General features: G+C 26.8%; 1 protein-coding gene across 1 annotated transcript; it reads right to left on the reverse strand.

Moving 5' to 3' along the window:
* Positions 1 to 2,066: 2,066 nt before the first annotated feature.
* On the reverse strand, positions 2,067 to 18,814 carry LOC145835255 (serrate RNA effector molecule homolog). The gene is made up of 18 exons (XM_082942827.1): positions 18,659 to 18,814; positions 15,174 to 15,287; positions 14,901 to 15,087; positions 14,673 to 14,782; positions 8,980 to 9,158; positions 8,455 to 8,525; positions 8,236 to 8,305; positions 8,123 to 8,143; positions 7,606 to 7,628; positions 7,190 to 7,353; positions 7,000 to 7,078; positions 6,220 to 6,387; positions 5,437 to 5,669; positions 4,516 to 4,664; positions 3,474 to 3,577; positions 2,992 to 3,208; positions 2,445 to 2,514; positions 2,067 to 2,292 (listed from the first exon to the last, which is right to left on the reverse strand). Exons 1-18 carry the CDS (start codon positions 18,772 to 18,774, stop codon positions 2,217 to 2,219), a joined length of 2,151 nt encoding a protein of 716 aa, XP_082798953.1. The 5' UTR covers positions 18,775 to 18,814; the 3' UTR covers positions 2,067 to 2,216.
* Positions 18,815 to 26,923: the final 8,109 nt, after the last annotated feature.

Raw genomic sequence — 26,923 nt, forward strand, 5'->3', positions numbered from 1 at the left:
TTTTTTGCTGAAGTATGGATCTGATAGTTATTATTTAACTAGATCTTAGCTAAGATTAGGATACAATTAACAAAAAAGAGCAGTAATTTTAATTAACAAAAATACACATTAAAAAAGAATCACATCAAGTTTACGAAAAAGGATTCTTTAAAACACACAAGTAAACCATTAAGCACAGACAAATTAAACGTTAGAGTACTTTTAGTTTTGTTAGTGATCTACCGAATCCAGTATCCAACTGGATAATGACCTTGGTCTTAAATTAAATTTAAGACCCAAATCCTATTGAAAAAAAGTACCCGGGCGGACCCTTATGATATTGACAAGAGTAAATATCACTGAGTTTACGTTACTCGGTTCAGTTCTTATTTTATTGCTTAGAAAATCTAAGAGTCTTCACGAGGTGCTTAAAAATATTAGACATATCTGAGAAAAGTTTTTGAAGTTTACGATGAATAGTAATTAGTAAACTATAGTATGAATAGTAACACTAAATATTATAGGAAATTATTAAAAATAATAATTGAAAGTAAAAGCCGAATCAAGCCAATTTAAAAAACGATTTGATGCAGAAAATCACGTATGCTTAGGTTTAAATGTTTATTTTATCTTTACTACAGAAGTACAAAATCGGTTTGAAAATGCCAAAGTAAATATTCAACTAGGACTTGGATAGTACATATTTTTCTAGTCAGATCTATAAAATCACTATTGTTGATATTACTTGAATTTTTCATTTGCTGTACTGTTTTACATTTTTAATAATTTCTTTACTTTTAAAACAAGGTGGGTGTCACTTTTGCACAGGTTGAAATTTTTATTAACTTAATAATTTTTCTATCACTATTACCCCTAACCCTCGGTAACTTTTTTATAGGTTATATTTATTTTTTGAGTAATTTTTTATTCTTATTTTTTAACGTAATTTTCTATTTCTACTATTGCCACTAACACTTACCCTCAGTCAGTAACTTTTTTTTCTATTGATTAATCTTTCTTTTCTTTAATTTATTTTTCTTTTATATATATTTTTACTTTCGTGTAAAAATGACCCGTTCCCTCTAAAACAATTAACTTTAATATACTTTGTAACAAAGTTGATTAGATTGAAATCTAATAAACCACCAGTTATTTATTTCCTTAAATAATCAGCTAGAAAACACTTAAAAAAATATTAAGTAAGAGTTGTAACACTTCAACAGTGTTTTTCGTAGTCGAAAGTAGCCTTCTTTCTTTTCTCTCAAATTTATTTAACTTAAATTGAGTAACGCGTTTGTTTTGGTGAGTTAATTTTTACTTGATAACTCGTCTATTTCTTAATAAGTGTTGTGTTCGCATCGTACACTTGTACGATGGCGACTGTTTTATATGAATTTTTGAATTAAAGTAGTTATTTGTACAGTTTGCTATATTTTGTTTAGTCGCTTTTCTATTCATTGTAATACACCTTTTTGTTCAGAGACTCGATCTCGTTATATACTATTAGTTTAAGCAGTTTAACAATCTTACTACTTAATTAGGCTAAGCTTATATAATAGTCTAAGTTAATTCGCGTTTCACAAATCGACTTCGCTAAATAACTTATCTAAGTCAGTTCTAAACATTAAAGTAACCGTCACCGATATTGTTATAACACGTTAAGTCACATAAGTAACAATTAAAACATCGGTCGATCGGCAAAGAGTTAACTTCAGAACTATTTTAAATAATTTAAACTACCCGACGGAATCTCTATCTGAAAAATAATATTTGTGAACCCGCTAAAGCACTAGAATTCATAAAATAATCAACCTTAAAAAGTAAGTTTGAATTCCTTGTTCATTTAAATAATCTATCAATTTATTCTGTATTCTAGCTCAGCTATTATACATAACTTACTAACTAAACAATAATCTTAGTTTGTTATACTTACAGCTAGATATTTTTTGAACGATTATTATTTTTTAAAAGCTTTATAGTTTATAACTCATATGTAGTTTTATCAAAATTTCAAGTTTGAAGTAACACAACGTTACAGGTTGTATAATACTTTTGATGTTTACAATTAAGTAAAATATAAAAATAACTCATGTAATACTTTATTTACTATACGTAACCAAAACACAATCATGAAGTTTTAGTAGAAGATAAAAACTTAAATGCTTTAATTTTGGATAAACGAAATTGTATAATAGAATTTAAAAGCATTAAGAATACGTCTAAAACTAAAAATAGCTTTAGAACAAATCATCAACATCCGGGGCATCAAGGTCCTGGTACCCAACTCGCCCACGATTCTTGTCAACATTCGAACTGTTATATAAATTGAACTTTTCACATTTAAATACTCAATTATTTTTTGTATTGATCATGGTTTACATTAATAGAAGTTTGACTTTTTTTACAAATTCTTGATTAAATTGAGTTATTAAATTATTGCCAATCAAATTTTGATAAAGACTTACTTAGATCGGCCTCTGCTTCCGCGATTGAACTGACCACCACGGTATGGAGGTGAAGTGTAGTTACCACGCCCTTAAAAAATATATTATTAATATTTTGAATGGACAAACTCTGATGCAAGAAGCTTAGGATAAATTTTACAAATAAATATTTATTTTTAATGATGATATTTTTAACATTAATTTACGATAATCTTCTAAAATTTCTATAAGTTGATTATAATTCTAAATCATGGCAAGGTAGAGGTGGTCAACGTTTTTGTCGGCTGGCAAGAGGTGAAAATTTCAACCACATTTTAAGTCACATTTTTGCTCTTCGTTAAAATTTAAGAATATCTAGTATAAGCGGGCCAAATTTATATGACCGCTGGCCGTACGTTGCCTTCCTGTAGACTAAGGCAATGATGATAATACCTATCCTACAACCTTAAAATTTTTATTTAAATTTTATTTGTATTTAAGATTTAAAGATACTGAGATTATGTCAAGAAAAAAAAAACTTGTATTTGTTACTAAATTTACATAAGATGACAAAAATGTTGCAACTAACTTGCAGGGTAACTTCTGGCTGGCATCGCATAGTGGGGCGACATCGGAAGGACGGGCGAAGTGATGGGTGGACGCGTGATGCTCGGCTGGCTGTTAGTTGGTGGTCCGGGTCTTCTCGGATCCTTCAAATAGTTGTTGAAGAAATTCACGTCAACTCTGACTTGATCAAGCTTGTCCTTGTGCTTGTTTTGAATGTGCTTGCGAATGTACTCTGGACCCTTTGAGTTGGTTCACACATTATAAATTTATGCTTTATAAATCACATAACTATATTAGAAGAAAATTAGGAATCGTTTTGTAACTACTTACTATGTTTGTTACTTAGTATGCAATGCCCATTTAAAAATAAAAATACTGTGTTAATTTTTATCATCATTTTAGACTAAAAACTTAAGGTAAACTTTTATTGACTTTGGATATTAATCTTTAACTACATAGAAATAGTAGAAATCATTGAATTCTTCTTTAAAAATATCAAAGTACCTTGAACTTCTTTCCACTAAGTGGGCATAACCATTTATCAGTTTCAAGCTCTTGAGTGTTTGACTTGATAAATTTTTCTACTTCTTCATCCTCATTTTTTGGACCTTAAAATTATAAAAAGTCAATTAAATTTCATTTGAAATGTATACCCATCTAAACTTTTAACAATTATTTACTAAACATATTACTAATAATTTCAACTCAAATTTTTTAAACCATTTCGTGTGTAAATTTCTAATTTTCTGAATTTTTTATTAATTTAAAAATAATCTAGTCAAATTTAAAATACAGAAGCCTGTATTTATAATTTACCTGACAAAATAAAAATAAATGTTATTTCTTTCAAAGATACAAACATTACTCAATTTTTTGTATATTCTATTGATAAATGTGTTTTGCTTAAAACACTAATTAGTTTATCAATCTCTTTTCCCAATACAAAACAATCGTCAACATATCTGAAATACATCAGGTTGTACTTAGAGATTACTTTTTTATAAATAAGGACCATGAAAATATTAGACAAAGTTGGCCTTGAAGGGGAATCCATGGCTAATCATTCATTATTTCAGAATGACTTGAAGGCAATTTGGTAAAAGATAAGAGCATATTCCAAAACGTATAGAATATTTTTGTAAAACGGATAATAAAGAAAATAAATCTAAAAGAGTTTTATATATTTTGATTATACTGTTTCTTTGTTTTATTAATTTTTTACCTATGTTCTGTATATTTTGATTATAATTAAAACTACTTATGTATTGTTAGTAATTTTTTGCTCATTAATAACACTTTTACATTGATTACCGTTTGATTATATAAGTTGTATATAATACTTTATTTTATTGCTAAGTAAACAACTAACTAGTCAGCACGAAATGTTTTGCAATGGAAATGTGACTTGATTTTGTATATTTGAAATAAATTGTTGAATTGTCAAAATTTTTTATTATTACTAAATACTATTTCATTTCACCAACGCTTGCTTTATTTACTCCAATTAACACAACTAAAACTATGATTTCAACATCGAAAAACATACCCATCTTTTTTAACTCATCATCTGTTAGTTGAGCTTTGTAGTTCAGCATGGGGTTTATTCTTTCTTTAAAACGTTCAACAAATTCATCAATATTTTTCCTTGTCAACTGATTAGGAGGAACAGGACCTCTTGCGTGAAAAATTCCACACCTTTTTGTTTTTATGTTTGTACATTATTTTAGTATTTCTATAATAATATTAATATATTGTTTTATTAAATTTATTCACCAAGACTAAATTCTAAGAATTTTCAGGTATTAGTAAAACTATATCTATCATAGTTTTTATTTTCAAAGAGCTACTAACAATATACAGCATAAAATGTACGTTTTCGAAATAAAATTTAAGGTACCTAAACATTTTCTGCGCTTAACTTAATACAGATTATAGTATGTATTCAGTTAATGTATAAATAAATAAATTCATTATGCTTTCATATCAGAGGCTAACTTAATTCAACTAGTGAAATTACAAAATAACAACTAAATTTATCACAAAATCAATCATTTTTAACGTTACTTTAAACCCCACTATAGATTTAAAAATTTAAGTTAAGTACTTATTAGTAATAATAGAATTTTAAATAATTTAACTTTAAGAAGAATTTTCAATAGAAACTATATTTAAGGATTTCATTAAGCTTTTTTTTACTATGCTTTTTATGTAGTACAAAATATTATAACTATTAATGTTAAAAGTACCACTTCTAATCATCAAGGACAAACTACGATCTTGATGTTCAAGAAAATAAATAACACCATGAAATACATAATTCAAGCAATAGACTTTTAAACTCTTTTATTAAGTCTGATTTATAATAAAATTTACATTTTACTTAAAATTTTAAGTCGATATTAGATATTTTTCAACTTATTGAGTGTTTTTAATTTAAAGTTTTTATAATTCAAAAACAAAATCTAACCTATTCGGCATCTCAAACTCGTTAGGATATTCTCCAGCGTTGTAATAGTCGACGCTGTGTACAATACGCAAGTAAAACAAAAGCTTGTCCAAAACATCCAATAATTTTTCATCTCGCTTGATTACAACAACATCATCCTGCTTTTTACCTCCTTCTATTTCCGCCTCCACTTCGTCTTCTGAAAGTTCGTCCACTAAATATTCACTGATACCTTCCATATAGGGATTCTTACCCTATATAAAATTAGTTTTTTTATTACTTTTAAGCTAAAAAAGATGGATTAAAATGTTATCCATATAATTTTTTGTTAATGAGCATTGGCTAAATTTAGAACATAATAATTTTTTTTCATCAGTTTATTTCATATAAAGAAATCTTTACGCTTTCTTTAAATTCTAAACGTATGCACAATTAGAAGTAAATCACAATTTACAGGTTAATTTTTATTAAACAAGTACAACAATACTATGATAGCTCCAAAAACTACCTTTCACTTTTGAGATTTTATTTTTGATTAAAAATTTCCATTAGTTAGTTAATTTAAAAAAAAGTTTAATTACCATCATTGGAAATAATTTAATTACGTTGGTACATTCAATACAAACCTTTTGAATATCAATTTTTGATTTCATAAAAGCTTTAAAGTTTTTTTTGCTAGCGGTATAAGGTAAATTTAGCAAATAAAAAAAAGTTATAAAGTAAGATCAACTGATAAAAAATACGTTAATAGTTTATGGTCTCCATGTTAAGTGACTTAGCTTAAACTTCAATAATAGTTCTAACGTCATTGGCGATCCACACTTTCCACTTGCTGTCAAGTCTTTCGATAAGTTGAGTGACATTTCTTAAGTCGACGCGAGCGCACGGGGTGTGCTGCGCAATACCTGAAACAGCACGCACCCTTCGAGACAAGTCTCTGTTCAAAACTGGGTTCAGCGATTCTTCCTTGACCTGACATTTTGTTTTAATTCAAACCAGCTCCAACTAATATCATTTTAATTATTAACAACGCTTAAATAGAGAAAACAAAACAAGTTTTAAATTACATAATTAAATTTACAAGGGATTGTAGAAACATATAGGGAACTTGAGAATTTTTTTAAGTGTCAATTTTAAGTTACTAACCTTTAAAATTTTATTTTAAGTACACAACATTATAACATTATGCTTTGAGGGTTGAATTCAGAATCAGTGAGAAATTAAAGGTAGTTCTACATTCACCTTTTATCATAGACACTTTTTAGATAGAGACAAATTGGATTTCAAAATTTTATCTAACATTAGTTTTTTGAATTAATATAAGTTTTTTAAGTTAAATATGATTTCTCTGTAAACTATAAAAAATTATATAACTCAACTTAGATTTCAATTTCTTAAACTTAAAAATCAAAACAAGCTTTAAAATAGTTATAAAACAATAAAATACATCAAAAATACTTCTAAAATATTTATTAAAATGTAATAGTATTTAAACTGATATCTAAACTTCATTTTAAACTATAAATCTGTACTAAACTCGTACTACAAATTAGAACCAAAAGTATATAATTTGCAAGCATTTACTTTAGTTGTATTTAATTTCCAACAAATATCCTTGATGTTGACTTCTCTCGCGAAAGTTACCCATCCTCTTCGCATAAATCTTAAAAATTAATCATATAAATAACTTAAAAAATTACTTATAAAGAAGTGCGAATAGCTTACTAAAATATATAAGTCAATAAAAACTAAAGCAATTTTTTTTATTTCGTACTTTCCGGTGGTGCTGTTATCATGTTGTGAAAATGCAGCTCGAAGATAACCAGGGTAATTCTTGCACAAGTTAATGATATCAAGTCTTGCAATAGTTGGTGGAAGGCTACGAAAAAATATAGAAGTAGTTTGATGTAGCTTGCGTACCACTGGCTTCTCCTTTACCTAGTATACAAGATACTAGTAATTTTGGTTAATTAAATTTTTAACTTTGTTTATGAAAAATAACTTTTAGTTATTTTTATAAAATTAATTCGTCTGATTTAAGAAAAATTAAAAATGGCAACTTGAATAAACAACTAAAAAGTCGACATAGGTTTGTTTCAAAAGATGTACTTTACATGTGTTTTATTTAGTAGACTAATATTGATTTTATAACTACAAAATATTGAAATAGACATCAAGTTAAAAATCTACCTCGCCATCTTCGTTCCCATCTTCTGTAATAAAATTCTAAGGTGATTAAAAAACAACTATCAAGTATATAATCAAATTTTTTAGTTGATATAATAACTTGGTAAGTTTAAGTATTAGAATTTAAATATGTTGCAGATAAAATACTAATTTTTTCATACTTTTAACGCAAAAGATTAATTTAAATGATTGCGATACCGAGCTACAACTTTATAAGTATTAAGTGATCGATGTTTTTTGTTAGTTTTCTTATAATAATTTTAATTTTTAATTAATTTGACTGCTTTATAACTTTTATTCTAAAAACAATAAATCTTTTTTACTAGTGAAAATTATATATTGTAAATTTACTGAGAAGATTTACTTACATTTCTACTAAAGCTGGTAAGAAACGTGAAGAAAAAATATTGGTTATAGATAAAAAAAACAAAATTTAAGCATTATAATAACATATTTGAAAATGTTGTTAAAACATTTAAATTGCATTAAGTGTTTAATTAAGAAAGAAACAAGAAATTACCTTTTTTCTCTTGTTCTTCACCTGTAGATTTTTTTTTACATTATTATAATAAGCAAAAACTTTCAAAAATATAAGTGAAGCAATTAACAAAAATTAAGCAAAAGTTTGCTAACCCGGGGCGGCATCGTCGTTTCCATCAAACTTGTGACCAGTTGCAACGTCATCATCAGAATCTTCGCCATCCTTGAAATTATTAATTGGTAAGAAAAGTGTAAATGACTCATTTGTAAAAAAAAAAGCTTATTATTTAAGTAAACACAACATATAAGATGAATCGAATAAGACCGTGTTTAACAAAATAGTTTCACCTAACATTATAAAAAACTACTTACTTTAGATGATTTCTTGGATCTACCTAGAACTTTAAGGTCTTCTTCAGTACCGTTTTCCATGAAGATTACAGCTAAATTTTATTAGATAACTTACTTACGATTTTTTTTATTTTCGATAATTTCAATTATCATTGGCTAATTTTATGTAAAAAAATTTTATGAGGATAAGCTAAATCAAACTTGGTTCTAAATTTAAAGGACATATAGCCTTCATTGTGATAAACAATTTTGTATTTTTGATTAAGAGTTACTGTTTTTAAGTTTTAAACGAGCTTAAAAAAAACATAGATTTTTTTTTATTTTCACAAGGTATAAAAAGCATAGAAACATCAAGTTTACAAAATAAATTATTATTGTGGGTGATATCACCCGCATTTTCGGTAAAGATCATTGATAAAAAAAAACTTTTATCGAAAACTAAGAATTTGTAAGTGGGCAAAATTGCCTCCCAGTGTGAGAATCTTTTATTCTTTAAAATTTTGTTTTACTCCATCAATTGATAAAACAAACTGAAATAAGCATTACCTGAATCAAGAAGCCTGATTATATCTTTTTCCTTGCTTATGTCAGCATTGATGTAATTACTGTCTGTCAACATTCCTATATTGATAAGTTTCTCAAACACCTCACGTCTGCTTTGCACTGAATTTTGTTGCTCATTGAATCTTGTCTCAGAGTCTTCAGGGTGATATTTTTCCTTAAACCTTAAAATGTTAGACTTGATAATTTTAAATAACAATTGTGGAAATCAACTTATTATAGTTTGCATTTTTTACCTTTAAATCCGCTTCAACGTCACTCAACTCCCTAATACTTCCTTAGACTAAATCTTAGAAAACTCATACTTTAAGTTTTCAAACAATCTATCCCTAATATAATTTAAACAACTCTCAACTATTAATGATGTTTTCTTTAAGTTCCTGAAACGTGAAATTTATTTTTAAATTTTATACAAAACTTAACTAGCATTAAATAAAGTTTTAGTATTCAGTTATAGTTACACTATCAATAAGATTGACTGAGAAATTTTTTATAGTTGAAAAACTAGCTTTAATAAAAACAATAAAAATATTTACTTCAAGTAAATCAGTATTGTAACGTCAAAAACCCAAGCTCTTTACTCTAGTTTAGTCCACTACCTAAATACTGTATAGTTTCTGAAGACTTATTTTTGTTTAGAATAAGTACCAGATATTCAAGGTTAGTACAAATATGAATAACTTTTATTATAGAAATTTTATTATAATTTACTAGCTGTTACACATAAATTAGAGGACAGGTGGTCTGAATTACTATAAGGTTATATTGATTATTTGTAGATGTATACAAAATTATAAGACATGACAAAGATAACAACTTTTTTGAGGGAAAATAAAAACATTTAAACTAACTAGCTGTTAATCAAAAATTAAACATATATACTATAGCTGTTTAAATTATTAAAAATTTATAAAGGTTTTACATGGCATTAGTCTTTATTTTTTGGCTTAGTACTTATTAGTTTTTTTTTTAATAAATCCTTTAGCTTTAAATCATGTAAGAAATGTTTTTCTAAATGATTTTATATTTTTTTAAATTGTCAAAGTTGACACCAAAAACTTTTTCGGGCAGAGAGGAGTAAAAACACTTTTTTTTCATTTGGTCTTATTTTTAGAGTTTAAAATAAGCTTATAGTTGCTTTTTATAACTTTTTAATATTAAAACTAATGTTTGAGATATAGCAGGTTAAAGTCAGAGAGTGCTATTGGTTCCTTATGGGAGAAGAAATCTAGAATATTAAATAAATAAGTTAATAAAAATATAATTATTCCTACATTTTGAAGCAATTACATATAACTTTAAGAAAATGTTGATTTTTTTTTATTTTTTGAACAACTTTTAGGAAGTAGATTTTTGTATTGTCAAAATAATAAGCATACCGTTTTTGTGTTAACTTTTCAAAAAATTTACTTTTAGGTCAAAATTAAAAATCAGTTTCCTACAAGTTGTTTGTAAATTACTTAAGATTATATTAGCAAAGATAAAAACGATTGCTCAAAATCTGAAGAAATTAGATTTTTAGTGAATTAATCTTTTTTCGCCTTTTTAGTTTGTACTTCCAACAAAGAACCTAATCGCCTATATATCAAAAAACTTAGGATTTTAACAAACGATTATAATTAAATGTTATGAAGTCATTATGTAAAAAATAAGATTAAAAAAAAAGTTTAATTTATGACCTTAAATTATACAGATGTTAAATTTTTAGGGAATGATGCTCGAACAGTCAATAAACTTTATTAGGGTTGAGCTTAAAAAAAAAGACATTTTGATAAATTAATTTTGCTGCAAGCTCTTATTTGTTAAGGATAAACGGATGAAGGCAGCTTTTATGAAAAAACAGCAGTAGTAAAATGAAATAAATCTGAAACTGTAAAGAATTAATTATAAAGTATTTTTACAAGGATGTATAACTTTATGTTAACTTTTTAGACATAGCCGGTTTCGAAAAAACTTTTTTAACAAAAGTACAGACCATGATATTTTCATTATCAAATTTCTCTAAAATTTAAAATGTAATACAATTTTTTTTTTGAGCAACAGACCTAAAACTTTATCTTTTAAAAAGTTTAAGGATTTTGGTGTTATAATTATTAAACTATCACAAATGTATTAATTTTAGTTGACAAACAATTTTTTTCTAATTGTACTATTTGAATTGACAACAAAAATTATGCTTAATTTACTAGATGTCAACAGCTGATAAAAACAAAATGGTAATTTAACTTCTTTATTTAATTACAGGTTAAAACATTAATTAAATATTTCTATTGTTTGAATGGGTAATAAAACAAAACAATCAATCTTACTTTTTTATTTATTTGTTAAAGAACTAATTTTGTTAACAATTGATAATAAATACAGATTTTTAGTTAAATTGTTTTATGTTATCCTTTTTAATTTTAATCAAGGACCCATTGAAGATACATATTCTGACCTCTTATACCTCAAGGTTACTTTGAGCTTTTGTAAGTTATTAAAAGTTCAGATAGCCCAAGTAAAACTTAAAGAAGCAAGATCAACTTGTAAAAACAAGCCCTTCACGACCTAAAATTATTTTATTTTTTCAAGATATTTTGGCATGAAAAATAACTGAGAACAGTTGCAATTATAGAAAATCTTATTTCTTAATAAATCAGTCTTTTGCAGTTTGCACATTTTATGATGTGCCATCTCAAGTTTAAGGCCCTCTTTCTCCTAAAACATAAATGTATTTTAAGTATATGGACATAAAAAATCATCAGGTAGTTCAGAATTCTAGAAAAAACCAACCTACAATTACTTAAGTAGAACTTCTTAGGCGCTAAAAAAGTGAAACATATTGATTAATTTATTAGTGTACAAGTTTTTAAAGACTATTTTAATATTTTAATTTTATAGCTATTTCAAGTTAATCTGGTTTGAAACTATAGAAAACAATTATATCAGGGTTCGTGCGCGAAATTTTTTCATTTAGCCTGACTGAGACCAGCTTAGCCTGACATTTTTTCAAAGTAAGGAAATCCCCTTTATAAGTCATTTTAGGTATTGGGGGGTCTTGATTAGTACTATTGTAGTCTCCGACTTCGACCAGCTTTATCTCAAAAACACCTTGAGCTTTAAAAATCTTCAAAAAACAACTCATAGCTTACTTACAACTCAATAAATCAAGACTAAATTGTGAAAAAGGTGATTGACCCCCCCCTATGCCCTTAATATAACAAATTCAATGATAAGTTTGAAAATAAGTGTTACATCTAATCTATTACTACTGAAAAAACTTAATATATATTACTATACACAAATGTTCAATTTAATTAAGCACTAAGTAAAAACATTATAACCAGAATATTTATAATAAAACAACTTGCTTTGTCGTGTTTAATTAAAATTTTAAATGAAAAGCTTCCACGAGTATCAAATTAAGTAAAAAATGTTTATTATAGTATTTTGACTAATACTTAAAACTGATACATAATTATAAATCCTAAACTCTAAATAAATACACTGAATATTGATGTCGTATCAGATTTAAAAAGCTTAAACTTAAATTTAAAAAAAAACCTTTAATATTTTGTTCTTGTAACGAAAAATGAACTGTACCTTAAACTTGTACTCCCACAAAATTTAGTACTAATATCTTAAAGTTAAGTTTTAGTGTTGTGAATATCTCTAATAACTCAAAACAAACAGTTAATACAGTACACTACCGCTTAAGTACGCAAATTGAACCCGACCAAAAAGTGCGTACTTAGCACGGGTAGTGCGTACTTTTTGACGACATAGTATAATATGAAATTTAGTTGTTTGTTTTCTTTCTTACAACTAGCCACCAAATAATTAAGCCAAACAAACAAGTCTTTTTATTTTTAATAACATTTAATACATAATTCTAATTTGTAAATTTTTTTTATAAATTTTAAAATGATTTATTTTTTCTATAAAAAGTTTCTACATAATTAATACATACATTTAATATAGAAAGTCAATGTCAGTCAATGATTTAAAAAAAAATATTAAGCTACATTTTGTTTTGTTAGAGGAAAAGTAATAAACTACATTGTGTTTACCAAACATTTTCAAAACATCAATGTATGTACATTTAAATTAATTTATGACTTATTTTGTATTTGTAGGTTTTTTTAACTGTGTCATCTATATTTATTTATTTTATAGCATTACAGCTCAAATACCATTATTCTTTTTACTTTTCTGCAACCACTACATAAGTATTTAGTTTATTAACATTTAATAACAGGACTGTCACAATCTCAGGTTACTTTAGACTACTAAGGATTATTCACCCTAGTTTAAAAGTTGTGAAAGTCTCAGGCTAACTCAGCAGGTTGGCCATTCTACCTAGAAACATAAATACCATTATTCTTTTTACTTTTCTGCAACCACTACATAAGTATTTAGTTTATTAACATTTAATAACAGGACTGTCACAATCTCAGGTTACTTTAGACTACTAAGGATTATTCACCCTAGTTTAAAAGTTGTGAAAGTCTCAGGCTAACTCAGCAGGTTGGCCATTCTACCTAGAAACATAAAATAATCTGGAAAAACTTGATGATTGAAAATTTAGGCAAAAAAACTGGAATTTCTTATAAGTTCTAGTATAACATCCTTTACTTTGTCTTTCTGGATAAGTGCGTACTTAAGGCGTGATGCGTACCAAAAAAAGTGCGTACTTAAGCGGTAGTATACTGTATATAAATAAACTCCTAAGAGTTTTAATCTAAAAGTATTTGGTATAAAGCATTTAAATTAGAAATTAAAACAGTTCAACCAACTAAGCTCTGAAAAACATAGCTGATGTAAACAAATTTAAACAAACAGCTAAGTTGTTGAACTAAACTGTAATGTTTAAACTGTATTTTTTTATGAATTTTCATAATTATGACGTATATAATCTACTAAAAACAAAATAATAAAGATTGTTAAAAAAATACTAGAAATTCAACAAAAGGTTTTTAGTATTTATTTTTACAAATACTGACTAATTTTGTCTTTAATGAGAAAATCTTTATTTAGAAATAAATTCACATCTGAATTTGATCTTAAAAAGTTTTTGCAATTTTTTCTATTCAAAAATTTTCAACCATTTGAACTGAGAAAAACTGAGATTCTCAAATTTTTAAATAAAAAAACTGATTTAGCCTGATGTTTTTCAACTTTTTTCAAAAAAACTGATTTAGCCTGACTTAGCCTGATTTAGCCTGACGCGCACGAACCCTGTTATATTAAAAAAAAACAGCATGATCTATTCAAAATATAATTCATACAATACTGTTTAATTTTCAGTTCAAGATTCAGAAAAAGACTTAAAATAAATGTATTTTTTATAAACTCATTTTTGTAAGAACTTATTTAAGATTTAGCTGTTTTTTAATATAAAGCAGATTTATTTTCTGCAAAATTATAGGTACCTTTGACCGTAGAAACTTTTATTTTCTGTTTTGGGTTGATAAGTTTTATATTTTTTATTGCTTATTTTTGTTTATTGGTTATCTAGACATTCAAAACTTTCACCAGTTAACTATAAAGGGCGGCTTTGATTCTAGTACAATTAAAAAATATTTATCAAAATAAACTTAATGAAAAACTAATATAACTTAACTAAGATTCTTAGATATTAAAATTAAATTTATTTAGATCAGCAAAATTAATAAACAAAGATTTAACATCATACTTACCATTCTTCACTTTTGTGCTTAACAAAAAACTCTTGCAGTTGTTGCCTTTTAAAGGAAATTTTATAGTCGTTGTACATTTTACTAGCATCCTCTCCACTAATGTCATCATCCTTTTATTACACACTTTATTTTAGTATCAAGTTTTTAAAACAATACATTAGTAAAACTGTTTCATATAGTTCTTTTAACATTTATATATTATTTTGTTTGAAATCATTAAATATAAACTTGAGCAAGAAGCCATGACTTAAACGTCATCATGTTTTTGGAATCAACTTTTCCATCTGTATGACCGGGTGGTGGACTTGACATGGGAGGAAAATCAGCTCGCGGCTCCCCATACCCTTGACGAGGTTGGTTTTGGTGATAGTGTTGGCCTGCTGGTGGTGAATTCCAATGTGGCGCTTCATATGGTCTAAAATATTTATTAAAATTTAAAATAGTAGTAAAAAACATCAACTTCGGACCGTATTTTTGAATTGAAATGATTATATATTCTACCTCGCACGTTTGCGACCTCTGTCGTCATCATAAACAGGAGAATATCTTCTTTTCATCTCTTGATGTGGATACTCAACTGGCCTTCTCCCTGTATCTCGACCATACATTTGGGATCTATTTTGTTCATTAATTGTTATTCAAGATTAAAAAATATTTACTTCATAATACATATTATTAAATCATTCTATTTATATCGTTAACATGCAGATTTTTAAAACAAATACACAACTGTTATATACTCTTTCATAAAATTTTAAGAATACATTTTAAAAATACTCAACTAAGATACAACAATCATAAAATTTCTATAAGTTTATTCTCTTGTAATTATTAACATATTATAAATATCTAAAAAAAATTTAAAAACATGAAAAGACTTTATTTTACTTATTTTTACTATCAAAATTCTCATGTGGTACTAATTAATGAAATTGGTTCTTTAATTAGTCTTGAAATACTTAAAAAAATAATTAATTAAAGTTCTAGATAAACTTTCGAAGGTGTTTAATTTTCAAAATTAATATACCATTAAAAGTTTTTATTTAAGTATTGACAATACTTTATTTTAATTTTAATGTTTCTTTTAGTACCATAATATATATGTATATACAAGATCTTATTGGTTATTAGATAACATATTGGATCAACTTAAAATTTTCACTTGGGTTAGCTTTAAAAAAAACTTTACACAAACACTGAACTAAAAATTAAAGCACGTTTGCCACACTTGAAACATAATAAATACTAGCCTACAAATTCACAACTACAAACTAGCTAAAATTGATATCCCAAGTTTTAATTATGTTACTTGAGCGTGGGGACAAATATTTGATAAATTTAAGCGGCAAGATTCTTCGAATATTTATCCCCACAATCGACGATTCTACTTTAAATAACTCTGTCTACTTATGTACTAATTTATTTCACAATGCTCATATTCACAATCACAAATTTTTGCAAATTTAATACTTCATGTTTTTAAGCTGCATATATTATTGACCAATTTGTTAAATTTATTATGACGGAACATTTCTGCACAACTCAACTTAATTTTCATTTTTAAAAACTTGCCTATTCTTAGAGCTTTTTGATGTTTGTGCTTACTTTTATTAAATTTGTTTTTTTGTAGACAATTTTATAATTTTATGTTTTTATCCCAAACTTTGTTTTTAAACCATTAAGTTCGTTTATAGTTACTACCTACATAAACACTATACATAATTATACATGCTTTTTTTTAATGTGTGTTAATATTTTATAGACTCCATAGATCTGTTCTTAAATTTATTTGAGAGCACTGAAACGCCGTTAGTTGGAATAAAGTTTTAACACAATAACATCTGTGGTATATATATATTTATATATATATATATATTTATATATATATATATTTATATATATTTATATATATATATATTTATATATAATTTTTTTGTGTGATTCTTTAGAAATGTTGCTATGTACTTTATTTCGTTCTGAAGATATGTGTTAAACATTGAAACTGAGTAAACGATACGAAAATTAGTTTTTATTATAAATAAATATATATATATTTTAAGTTCAAGTCCAAATTTAACTATAATAATAATAAATTTCTGCAAAATTTTCTGAAGTAGATTAAAATAGCTAATCTGAGTTGGGCTCAGGTTTAAAAAAATTTCAAACTAGCTTGAGTAAGCAGCAACCATGTTACTAACTAATTAAAACATAAGTAGAACAATATAATCTTTTGCATAACTATATTTAAGTATTCAGTTTTAGTTGCGGAATAAAAAAAATTCAACTTAAAAATTATAACATACAATAAATTAAAATGTGCTGTGTCAAAATCAAATACATTAACATAAATAAAGTGAGGTGTTCAAATTTGATAACAAACTGCAAACCGCTCACTAGCTTCTGCCTGCCTTGAACTAGCAATCATCATAATTCTTCTTATTGATGAACAGAAATCATTTATTTTAAAAATTTTGTTATAAATTCCGGAAAAAGAAAAGAGAAAAAGGATTATTAAAATTCTGTTATCACACTTATGTTTATTCTTTGAACTTAACAGATATTAATTTTATAATGGTGATAACTTTCCAGTAAGTTATAGTTCCTTAGGATAGAGCTCAATTAAAAAGGAGCAAATAAATATTAATATTAATGAAACAACTTCAAATTCAGAGTTTATTGCTAATTTAACAAACTTATTTAACTTAATCAGTTGAAATTAAAATCTAATTAGTACTAATTAATAGCACTTAATTACAGTATATTAAAGCTTGTTTGCCTTGCTTTTGAGTTTCTTAATGATCATTGAATGAACACGCATGAACACTGTGTTAAATAATAAACTATGAATTTCATATTATTACGTTAATAATATTAAAAATTTTTATGTGCACTTCATAAAAAGTTTCAATCAAAATAGTACTTCACCTTAAATCAATCCTTTTTTATTCGTAGAACAGAAATATATCAACTTAATACTCAAATTCGACCACACTTTATTGGTATTAAATGTCATACTTTCTTGTTTTAAATGTAGATTTCACATATCTTAACACTTTAAAAAAGAACTTCTGATTTTAATTTTTAAATAAATGCATCAAATCTTAAATAACGATATTGAGTAAATAAAACTTAATTATTTTCTAAAATATAAAATACTAAATAAAATTAAAATTGCATATAGTGAAACTTTTGTTTAAATAATATTGGTTACAAATATATCAATTCAGGTCCTGAAAGCCATAATAATAAAAAATAGTTAGTAATTTGTTAATTGGCAATAGTTTAAGAATCTTTCTTACATAGTAAATGCATTTTAATAAAAAACAAAACATGGCTATAACTCAAAAGAAAACTTAATAAAATGTCAAATTTTTCTTGAAACCAAATACTTTTTACATTCATACAGTTACCTAGTATCAGGGTTGCAGAACTTTTTTAAGAAATTTTTTCCAGGTTTTTAAAAGTACACGTTTTTGGGTCTATTTTTAGTTTTAAGCTAAGTTCAAGGTTAAAAACTGTGGTAGTATATTAACATTGAGAAGATACTTAAAGCTACTTTAAATGTGTTTGTTAATAAAAAAATTTTGATGATGATAAAAAAACTCATCTTTATGGTATAGATTTTTTGTGTCAAATTAAAATTTTACTACCAAACCTGTAAAAATCATTTACTATTCAGGTCTTTTTTTCAAAATTTCTCAAATTCCTTGTTTTTTGGCAGCCTTGTAAAATTGATTGAGACAGATTTTTGTTTGATTGACTTTTTAAAATTATTTAGCGTACTATTGATGAAACATATAAACTATTGTCTTTTTTTTTAACATCAAATCTAAGTTAAAAACATTTATAACTTGTAACTAGTTGGAATAAAATATTGGACTGCTTTTTTTTCAATTGCAGAATTAGTCTGCATTTTATTAATAGTAATAATCAGATTTTTGGTTAATCCCTCAAGAAGGATTGTTCTGAACTCACATCAACCTAACCTGTCTCTACTCCAATCACGGTCTCTACCTCCTCTTCTATCATACTGATCATTTCCTCTTTCTCGCTGGAATTTTTCCCTACGAGGACCATTTGATTCATGATCACTATCACCCATTTTTAAGTATAATTGAATTATATCTATATCAGATATTATAGTTTAGAAGATACTACAATATTATATATATATATATATTTAGATTTATTAGTTTGTGTTTAACAAAGAAAAAGGATTTTTAAAATCAGTTAACATTTAAAACAAAGTAATTTTTTAGGGCATCCAATTCAGTTTGGTTATCAATAACTAGAAAGTATAAACAAAACTTTATAAAAAAATTCTAAATAGATTACTATGTCAAAAAACTGAATGAGATCAAAATATATTTTTATAATTTAAACAAAGTTAATGAAATTTTACTTGATTAAATTTAAAAACATCAAGGTAAAAAAATTATAACAAACTTTTTGTTTGTGATTCCTATTAATAAGAAAAATAGAACCAGTAAACTAATATTTTCTATGTCACTAATCAAAAGTATTTTACTATAATAATGTTTTTTTATATTACAAGAAACTTATATTTTATTTGAAACTTCTCCTGTAGTTAGTGTTTTCAGTTTAGGTTATCAAACCTCTTATTTTCAAGTCATATGTAACTTGTTCAAGCTTTTTAACGTCATACTTAAGTCCATCAAAGCGTTTTCTTAATAAGTCATTTTTAAAATTTAATAACGAAAAACCACATTGAATTTTCAAAACAAAATCAAGAATTTCTTTGGGTTTATTGACATCTCCCAATGTGACACAGTTTACAGCAAAGCGTGAAAGTTCGTTTGTAAGCATTAGCAAACCTAAGAGATAGTCTTCTATATTTAAAATAAGTTGTTTGTCATTAAGATTAGCATCAAACCCAAGCATGAACCACAAATCTTGTATTGGCAGTAACTCGCCTTGATTGATAAAGTAAACCAAACAAGTAGCATAACTGACTTTCTAAATAGTTTGTCTACATAAGTAGGAAAGACTAAACGGTTGTTCACATTTTTTCAAAAACAACAACAAGCAATCTATATCATCTTTAAAAGATTCAGCAACAGATAGTGAATTTCCAACTAGTGTTTTATAGTCTTTTTTTTGATGTATTTGTTGCAAAAATATTAGCAATTTTTGTACTTTTTTTTCTATTATATCCACCTTTGCTTTAACTCCGTCTATTTCTTCTGTTTCTCTAGTTAATGATTCATCAAAATCAATAAACATTTTTAAATGACTTAAGTTTGTTTCTATTATTTGATCCATATTAAATACTAGAAAATTTAAGCTGTAGAAGTTAGGCTGTTTTTATAGATTAGTTGTAACACTTAAACTTTTGTCTTTAGAAAATTTATTTGGATTACTACAAAATATGTATTTCAAGGGCATAGGGGAGCCAACATTTCTTTTGATTAGGTTTTGAGATTAGCTTTTGATAGAAGCTATAATTACATACTACAAGATACTTTTGCAGGAAAATAATAATTAATTAACCTTTGTGGAAAAATTAATGTTTATTACTCAAGAAAAGGTTTAGTTTTACTCAGATGATGCTATTCAAGTACTTGATTATAAAATGCTTATATTTGCAATAGGCAGAGTGATACAAGAGGCAGAGGATACATTCAAATTTAAAAAAAAATAAGGGCCACAACTAAAAAAGTTATATATATTTGAAAATAAATACTTCTGTAAGTATAATTAAAACCTACAAACACTTGTTTGTTTTTGCAATTTAAGTAGTTATTAAAAAAGTTTGATTAATTAAGACATAAATGACTATATTCTAACACATTTTTAGCCATATGTCCAAAAATGCTTAATATTTTTCAAGAAAAAAAAAGTATGTAGACCTACATACGCTTTTTGTTTGAAATATATATTACTTTTAAAACTGTGGCACTAGAAATAATTTTTTTGAATTTGAATTGTCAGAATTTAAATAGTCCAAATTAAACTAGTTGTGCACCCCATACTAATATACACTGCATTATTTGTATCTAAAGAACATTGTGAGTTATTTGGTAAATATAATATTTAAGTCCAAATATCTTTTAAAAATGGTAAGCAAGCTTAAATTAAAGTACTACAATACAAAGTTGTAGAAAACTCTCTAAGGGCATATGGGGGAACAGTGGGACCACAACTAGAAATGACAAAAAAAATATTTGAAAATTTGTGGGTGGACAGCCAAGATTCTAGCCCATTAAGTGCTTAAAACTAAACTAAAATTTCCATCTATAACAAAAGTTTGGTTAGGCGCAAGGCAATTTGAAAGGTTTTGATTAGTTCAAATACTGATGTTTTTAAAACACATAAGTAAAATTCAAAACTATTAAAAAAAACATTAAAATAAAAGTATTTTATTGCTTTTTTTAATAGTTTGAAAAAGACATTTTAAATATTTGTTTAATTAGTTCATTTTATTTCTTCCCTTAATTTGATCTATTTTTTTAATAATAAATAAAAATAAAGAAATAACGTATTTTTTGCATGTATTTTTAAGAAACTCTTGTCAATTTCCCAAATTTAAGGTACAAAACATATAATAGGTCAACTTCCTAAATTTAAAGTAAAAAACATAAAATAGTATTTTACACTTACTTAAACTCCGGCTTGCCTCTCTTTAAATCAAAAAGACTGTCTTGAGTGACTGTCTCAGATTAATAAATTCAGCTGTATTACTAAGCTCTTACCTTAAACTGTTTTGAGTCACCTTGAGTTTTTAAAAATCTAAAAGAAAAACTAACTTTCCAAATTTCATAAAAACTTAGTTCTACAATAAAATTGTTTATAAAACAGGGTCGCTACTCTTTGAGTCAAAAAGTCTTCCCTGAGTGACCAGAAACTTACTTGAGTAACCTTTAACTTCCCTGAGTAACCTTAAACTTACCAGAGTTTTTTTTAAATCCTTAAAAACTTTATTATCTATTAAAAAAATACAATGTTAATTCAAAGAATATTTAAGAACTAGCCCAAGATTTTAAAATTTCTAAATAAGCACTTAAAAAATTAAATTAATTTTGTAAAACAAAATGTTGAAACTGAATTAACTTAATCTCATTCTAGATCTAGAAAAAATATTCCCTGAGATTTTTTAAAAAATCTTTAAGTTTTCCTAAAATTTTTAGAAAAAACCAAAACTGCCAGAGTTTCCTTGAGTTTAAAAAAAAAGAATCAAAATTCTCTGAGTTTCTTGAGATTTTCTATTTTTCTATAACAAAAAATTCTCTGAGTTTCCCTGAATTCCTTAAGTGTGTGGCAACCCTGGTAAAAGAACAAAGCATCATTTAAAATCAAAGAAAATTTGTCCTGAGACTATTGAAAAAAAAAACTTTAAATATACTGAGTTTTCTATATAAAAACAAAACTATCTTGAGTCAACCGGAGTTTAAAAATTATTTCAAAATATCTTGAGTTATCCAGAGAAATCTGAGTCATCCTGAAATTTTAAACATCCTAAGTTATCCAGAATGTGTGGCAAACTCTATAAAAGTATCGAGAAAAGTTTGTGTGAATCTTCTTCAAAACAAAATTCTAAATAAATTTATTATATTTAAGGGCATAGAATGGTAAATCACTTTTCTACAATTTTATCTTTTATTGTGGAGTTTTAACTTATAAAAGTTGCATTTTACATATTATAAAAACTAAAAATATTTTTTTAGGTATAGCCGTTCAAAGTTGGAGACAACAATAGATTTCTTATAGGAAGCACAAACTATAAGGACAAAAGACTATTTCACCAAAAATCTATCTTCCCTACATGTTAGAGATAATTGTCTCTTTATTTTTAGAAAATGATGCTTGCAATATTAAAAAAAAAATTTGATAACAAAATTTAAAAAAATAAAAAAACTTAAATTTTATAAAATAAATTTTAAAACAAAATGGTTTTTTGGTCATAAATATATATTTTTTTCGTTTGGTCAAAAAAAAAGTTTCTAAATATAGTAAGGAACATTTCCTGGAAGTTTGAGATATTTATCTCAAAAATATTTTGAAATTGAAAAATCTGTAGAAAGCAACCAACTTTACAAAACTATGAGTTTTTAAGAAACTAAACTGGCTTTAGTCATGCTGAGTTTAAAAAATAATATTTCAAGTGTGTGGCAACTCTGTAATACAACAACAATAGGTTCCTTATGGGAGGCGCAACCTAAAACGGCAAAAATAGACTATTTCACTAAAAATATATTTTCTCCTACATTTTTTGAGATAAGTATCTTAAACTTTCAGGAAATGTTCCTTGATATATTTAGAAAATTCTGTCAAAAGGAATTTTTTAAAAATTAATATTTTATATAACAAAAAATAAATAAGAAAACTGTTTTTTTTTTGTTTTTTTTTATATAAAATATTAATTTTTTAATTTTTTTAAATTTTGTTTTGACAGATTTTTAAAATATTGCACAGAACACTCCTAAAAATTTGTTGTACATACCCCAAAAACGTAGGAGGAGATAGATTTTAGTGATTTCTAGTTATTTGCCGTTTTAGTTTGCGCCTCCCATAAGGATCCTATTGTTGCCTCCGACTTTGACCGGCTATATCTCAAAAATTATTTTGAATTTTTAAAATCTGTAAAAAGTATCTTGTAGCTTAGTAAAAACTATATAAACTAAGATCAAATTTCAAAAAAAAAGGTGTTTACCCCCCTATGCCCTTAACTAAATCTCATTCTAGATCTAGAAAAAAAAATCCCTGAGATTATTTTTTAAAATTCCCTGAAGTTTTTAAAAAAAACTAAAACTGCCCAGAGTTTCCCTGAGTTTAAAAAAGAATCAAAATTCCCTGAGTTTCTATGAGATTTTCTGTAATTTGAAAATTACAGAGTTTCAATAAATTCCCTGAGTGTGTGGCAACCCTGTTTTAAGTATGAAATTGGGTTAAATAGTATAAGAACATTGAAAAAATACTGAAGACTAATTTAAATGTGTATTTTCATAAAAACAATTATCTATATAATAGATTTTTTTTGCCAAATCAAACTCTTACTACAAAACATACTAAAATTGATTAAAATTTCTAGGTTTTATCAGTGATTTTTATTTAAAATTCCTGCTTTTTTTTTTCAAAATTTTTCAAATTCCAGGTTTATTAGCAACCCTGTCTCTGCCATGTTGAAATTATTACAGGGTTGCCACTTGCTTTTTCAAAAATTTTTTAAGGTTTTAAATATACACATTTTTGGGTCAATTTTTAGTTTAAAGTTAAGTTTAGGTAAGAAACATTTGTTATATAGTATAAAAACATTGAAAAGATACTACTGTAAAGCTACTTATCAAAGTTATTTATACATATATGGTGTGAGGCTCGATGACCGAAAGGTCTTTCTCCACACCAATCCATTGACCATAGTTGTGAGCGTTCACTTTTTCTTTCTTTCTTTCTTTAAATTTTTTTTTATTTGATGATGACAAGTTTTTTTTTATTAATATGATAGATTTTTTGAGTCAAATTGAAATTTTACTACTGTACATGTGAAAATTGTTAAAATTCCAGGTTTTTTTGGCTAAATTGTCAAATTCCAGGTTTTTCCAGGTAAAGTGGCAACCCTGTTTAATATTAACTTTAATATATGTATTTTATTTGAACTTTTATATAAACTGCTGAGAATAAATGATAGCATAAATGATATAATTAAATGATGGTTGAAAATATTGTTACCTTACTTTTTAATCTTAACTAAAAACTTATGAAGTCAAAGTTCTGTTTGAGATCTTTGTTTATTAGAACTTTTTTCAATTAAACATTAATTTAACTATACATGTAAGCAACAAAATAACTGGAAAAAATATTTTCTTCCTGTTTATTTTGAAGCTACTAGGTATTTTAAGTAAACTTGACTGGTCTTTGACAGGAATAAAGAAATGTTTAAATGGTAATTGTCATTAAAAATAAACTATAAATTCTGATGGTTTTTCACTGAAAAAAAAACTGTATACTTTACTTGAAAGTAATTAACTTGCTCATCTTTCATAAAGTAATGTGACAGCTATTATATTGCACTTTATAAAAAAAAATAATACTAACTAGTTTCTTATTGAACATTATAAACTATGTTCAATAAGAAACTAGTAAGTATTATTAAATAGTTAACTAGTATTAGACTAGTTAACTAGTATTAAACTAGTTCAGGAAATAAAAGTAAAGAGGCTACAACGAGGTATATGTCACTTTTTTTTTGGTTATGTATAGACCACTGGGTTTTGATCTTGCAATGTTCAACTCAAAGAGTTTTTAAAGCCATCACTAAGACCTCTTTACTATCAGGTAACACATGCTAAATTATTTATAAAAATTAAATTTATTATAAGAATAAGTTTGAAATATATATTATTTGTTTTTATAGTAGAAATACATAATGACTCATCTAATAACATTATACAATGTTCAAATAAATTTAAGCTTGTCACTAATGGCAATTGCTTGACATGATAATATTAATGGTTGTGAAAATATTTTTTTTTCTAGTATATGGGTTGCTTCAGATTTCCACTGCTTTTATTTGAATAGCTGGAAAATCATATAATCTGAAGCAACCTATTATATTTAAATAGTAATTATTGTTTAAAAAAAACTTTGAGACTTCGTAAAAAGCCATATTATCAACACTCAAAAAGCAGCAAATCAAAGGGGCTTCTGATTAGCAAATTGTTTACAAAAAGTAATATTGTTTATTGAACGAAAAAAAGCGCTCAAATACTTGAAGAAATATATATGAGCGCCGGTACCCTGCCACTCCTTCTCCTTGGAGGTCTTACTGGCCTGAAGCTATTGCCCCTAATCTGTCTCCAGAAGACATCGTAGTCTACATCAAATTCCGAGCGCTCCGCATTCATATCACTTGTCCCAACGCTGTTCGACCGATTGTACGATAGCCACGGGGCGATTTGCATATCGCCTGTTTCTGTGGTTTAAACCCTATCGTCGTCCACTTCTAGAATCGAGTGCCACTCCGCTGGGTGCGCGATCCGGGTGTGCATGTTAAGCTCCCGTTTCAAATCGAACTCCACATTTCAGCTCGTGCAGTCAGTACGTCCATGCTTATAAGACTTACTTTTACTCTAAGTCTGCTGGTAAACAACAAGAAAAAAGAGATATTTAAGAGAGGTTTGATTAGTCATAGCGCGCGGTACCCGTGACAACAATTAAACTACTATCGCTAAATTAACATCCGCCACCCCTGTCAATCTTGTCTCGTACGTGGTCGTGTCTGACATGCGTCACCGAGACGATCTCGTAATAGAGATCCACGGCCCATGTTTACTGTTACTTGTAACAATGCCCATCTTACCAGTCGCAGGTGGTCACGTCTATTGGTCGGACGGGTGTGTGTGAGCTTAGCGTTGTCGTCCCGGAGCCCTTTATGGAACGACGGAAATATCTCCGATTGGGACACTCAACATCTTATCTACGCACTCTAGCAAAACTTGTTACTTCGTCGCTGCCGACGTCTCGTACCCGATACACCGGTCACTGACAATCACGTCTATCGGGTGGGTCAGGCTGGTCGGCTTGTTACTCTGATTCCCGTCCTACGTAACGGGGCATGACTTTCTCCCTTTATGAATCGAACCCTAATTTGTCGTTGCAATTATGAAATCAGCAACTTCTACCCCTAAAAAAGTCTTACCAGAAAAGACATATACCACGCTTACCCCAAGAAGTACCAACTAAAATGATACCCCGAATGGGCACCATATGAAAAACGATCCGATTCTAAACATTAAAATCACTGATACTGCGACGGCAAAGTATAGCGGATACGGAATTAAACTAAGGAATTAGGCCTCAAAGGTTGAATGCATAAGGCTTTTAGAATATGGAGCTGAAAAGAGTTCTCCGCTTTCACTAAAACTGAAAAGTTCTTTTTTTTATAGTTTTTAGCGCACTCCGGATTGTTAACAAATGTTGCCCAACCGCATAGTTTCTCCGAACGACCATCAAACCAGCTTTTCAAGATTTTCGGAACATGCTGGTCGATTTTTACATAAAACCTTTGAGATGTTTTTCCCTCGCAGTCACTACTACAGTGACAACTAAATTTATAGATGATGTTACTTTTTTCTTGGATGGGAGAAACATCTTTGTAAATTCCACTTGGAGGTCGATCAGTATGCAAAATTGTTCTTAAATGAACAGAGCTGAAAACTTGGTTTATTTCCTCAGAAATTTTCTTAGAAAAAAGAGGAAAAATTTAAAAAGGAGAATTTTTCAGTTTTAGTGAG

The sequence above is a fragment of the Thalia democratica genome, chromosome 4 (assembly GCF_965202585.1).
Source record: "Thalia democratica chromosome 4, ktThaDemo2.hap1.1, whole genome shotgun sequence".
Lineage (NCBI taxonomy): Eukaryota > Metazoa > Chordata > Thaliacea > Salpida > Salpidae > Thalia > Thalia democratica.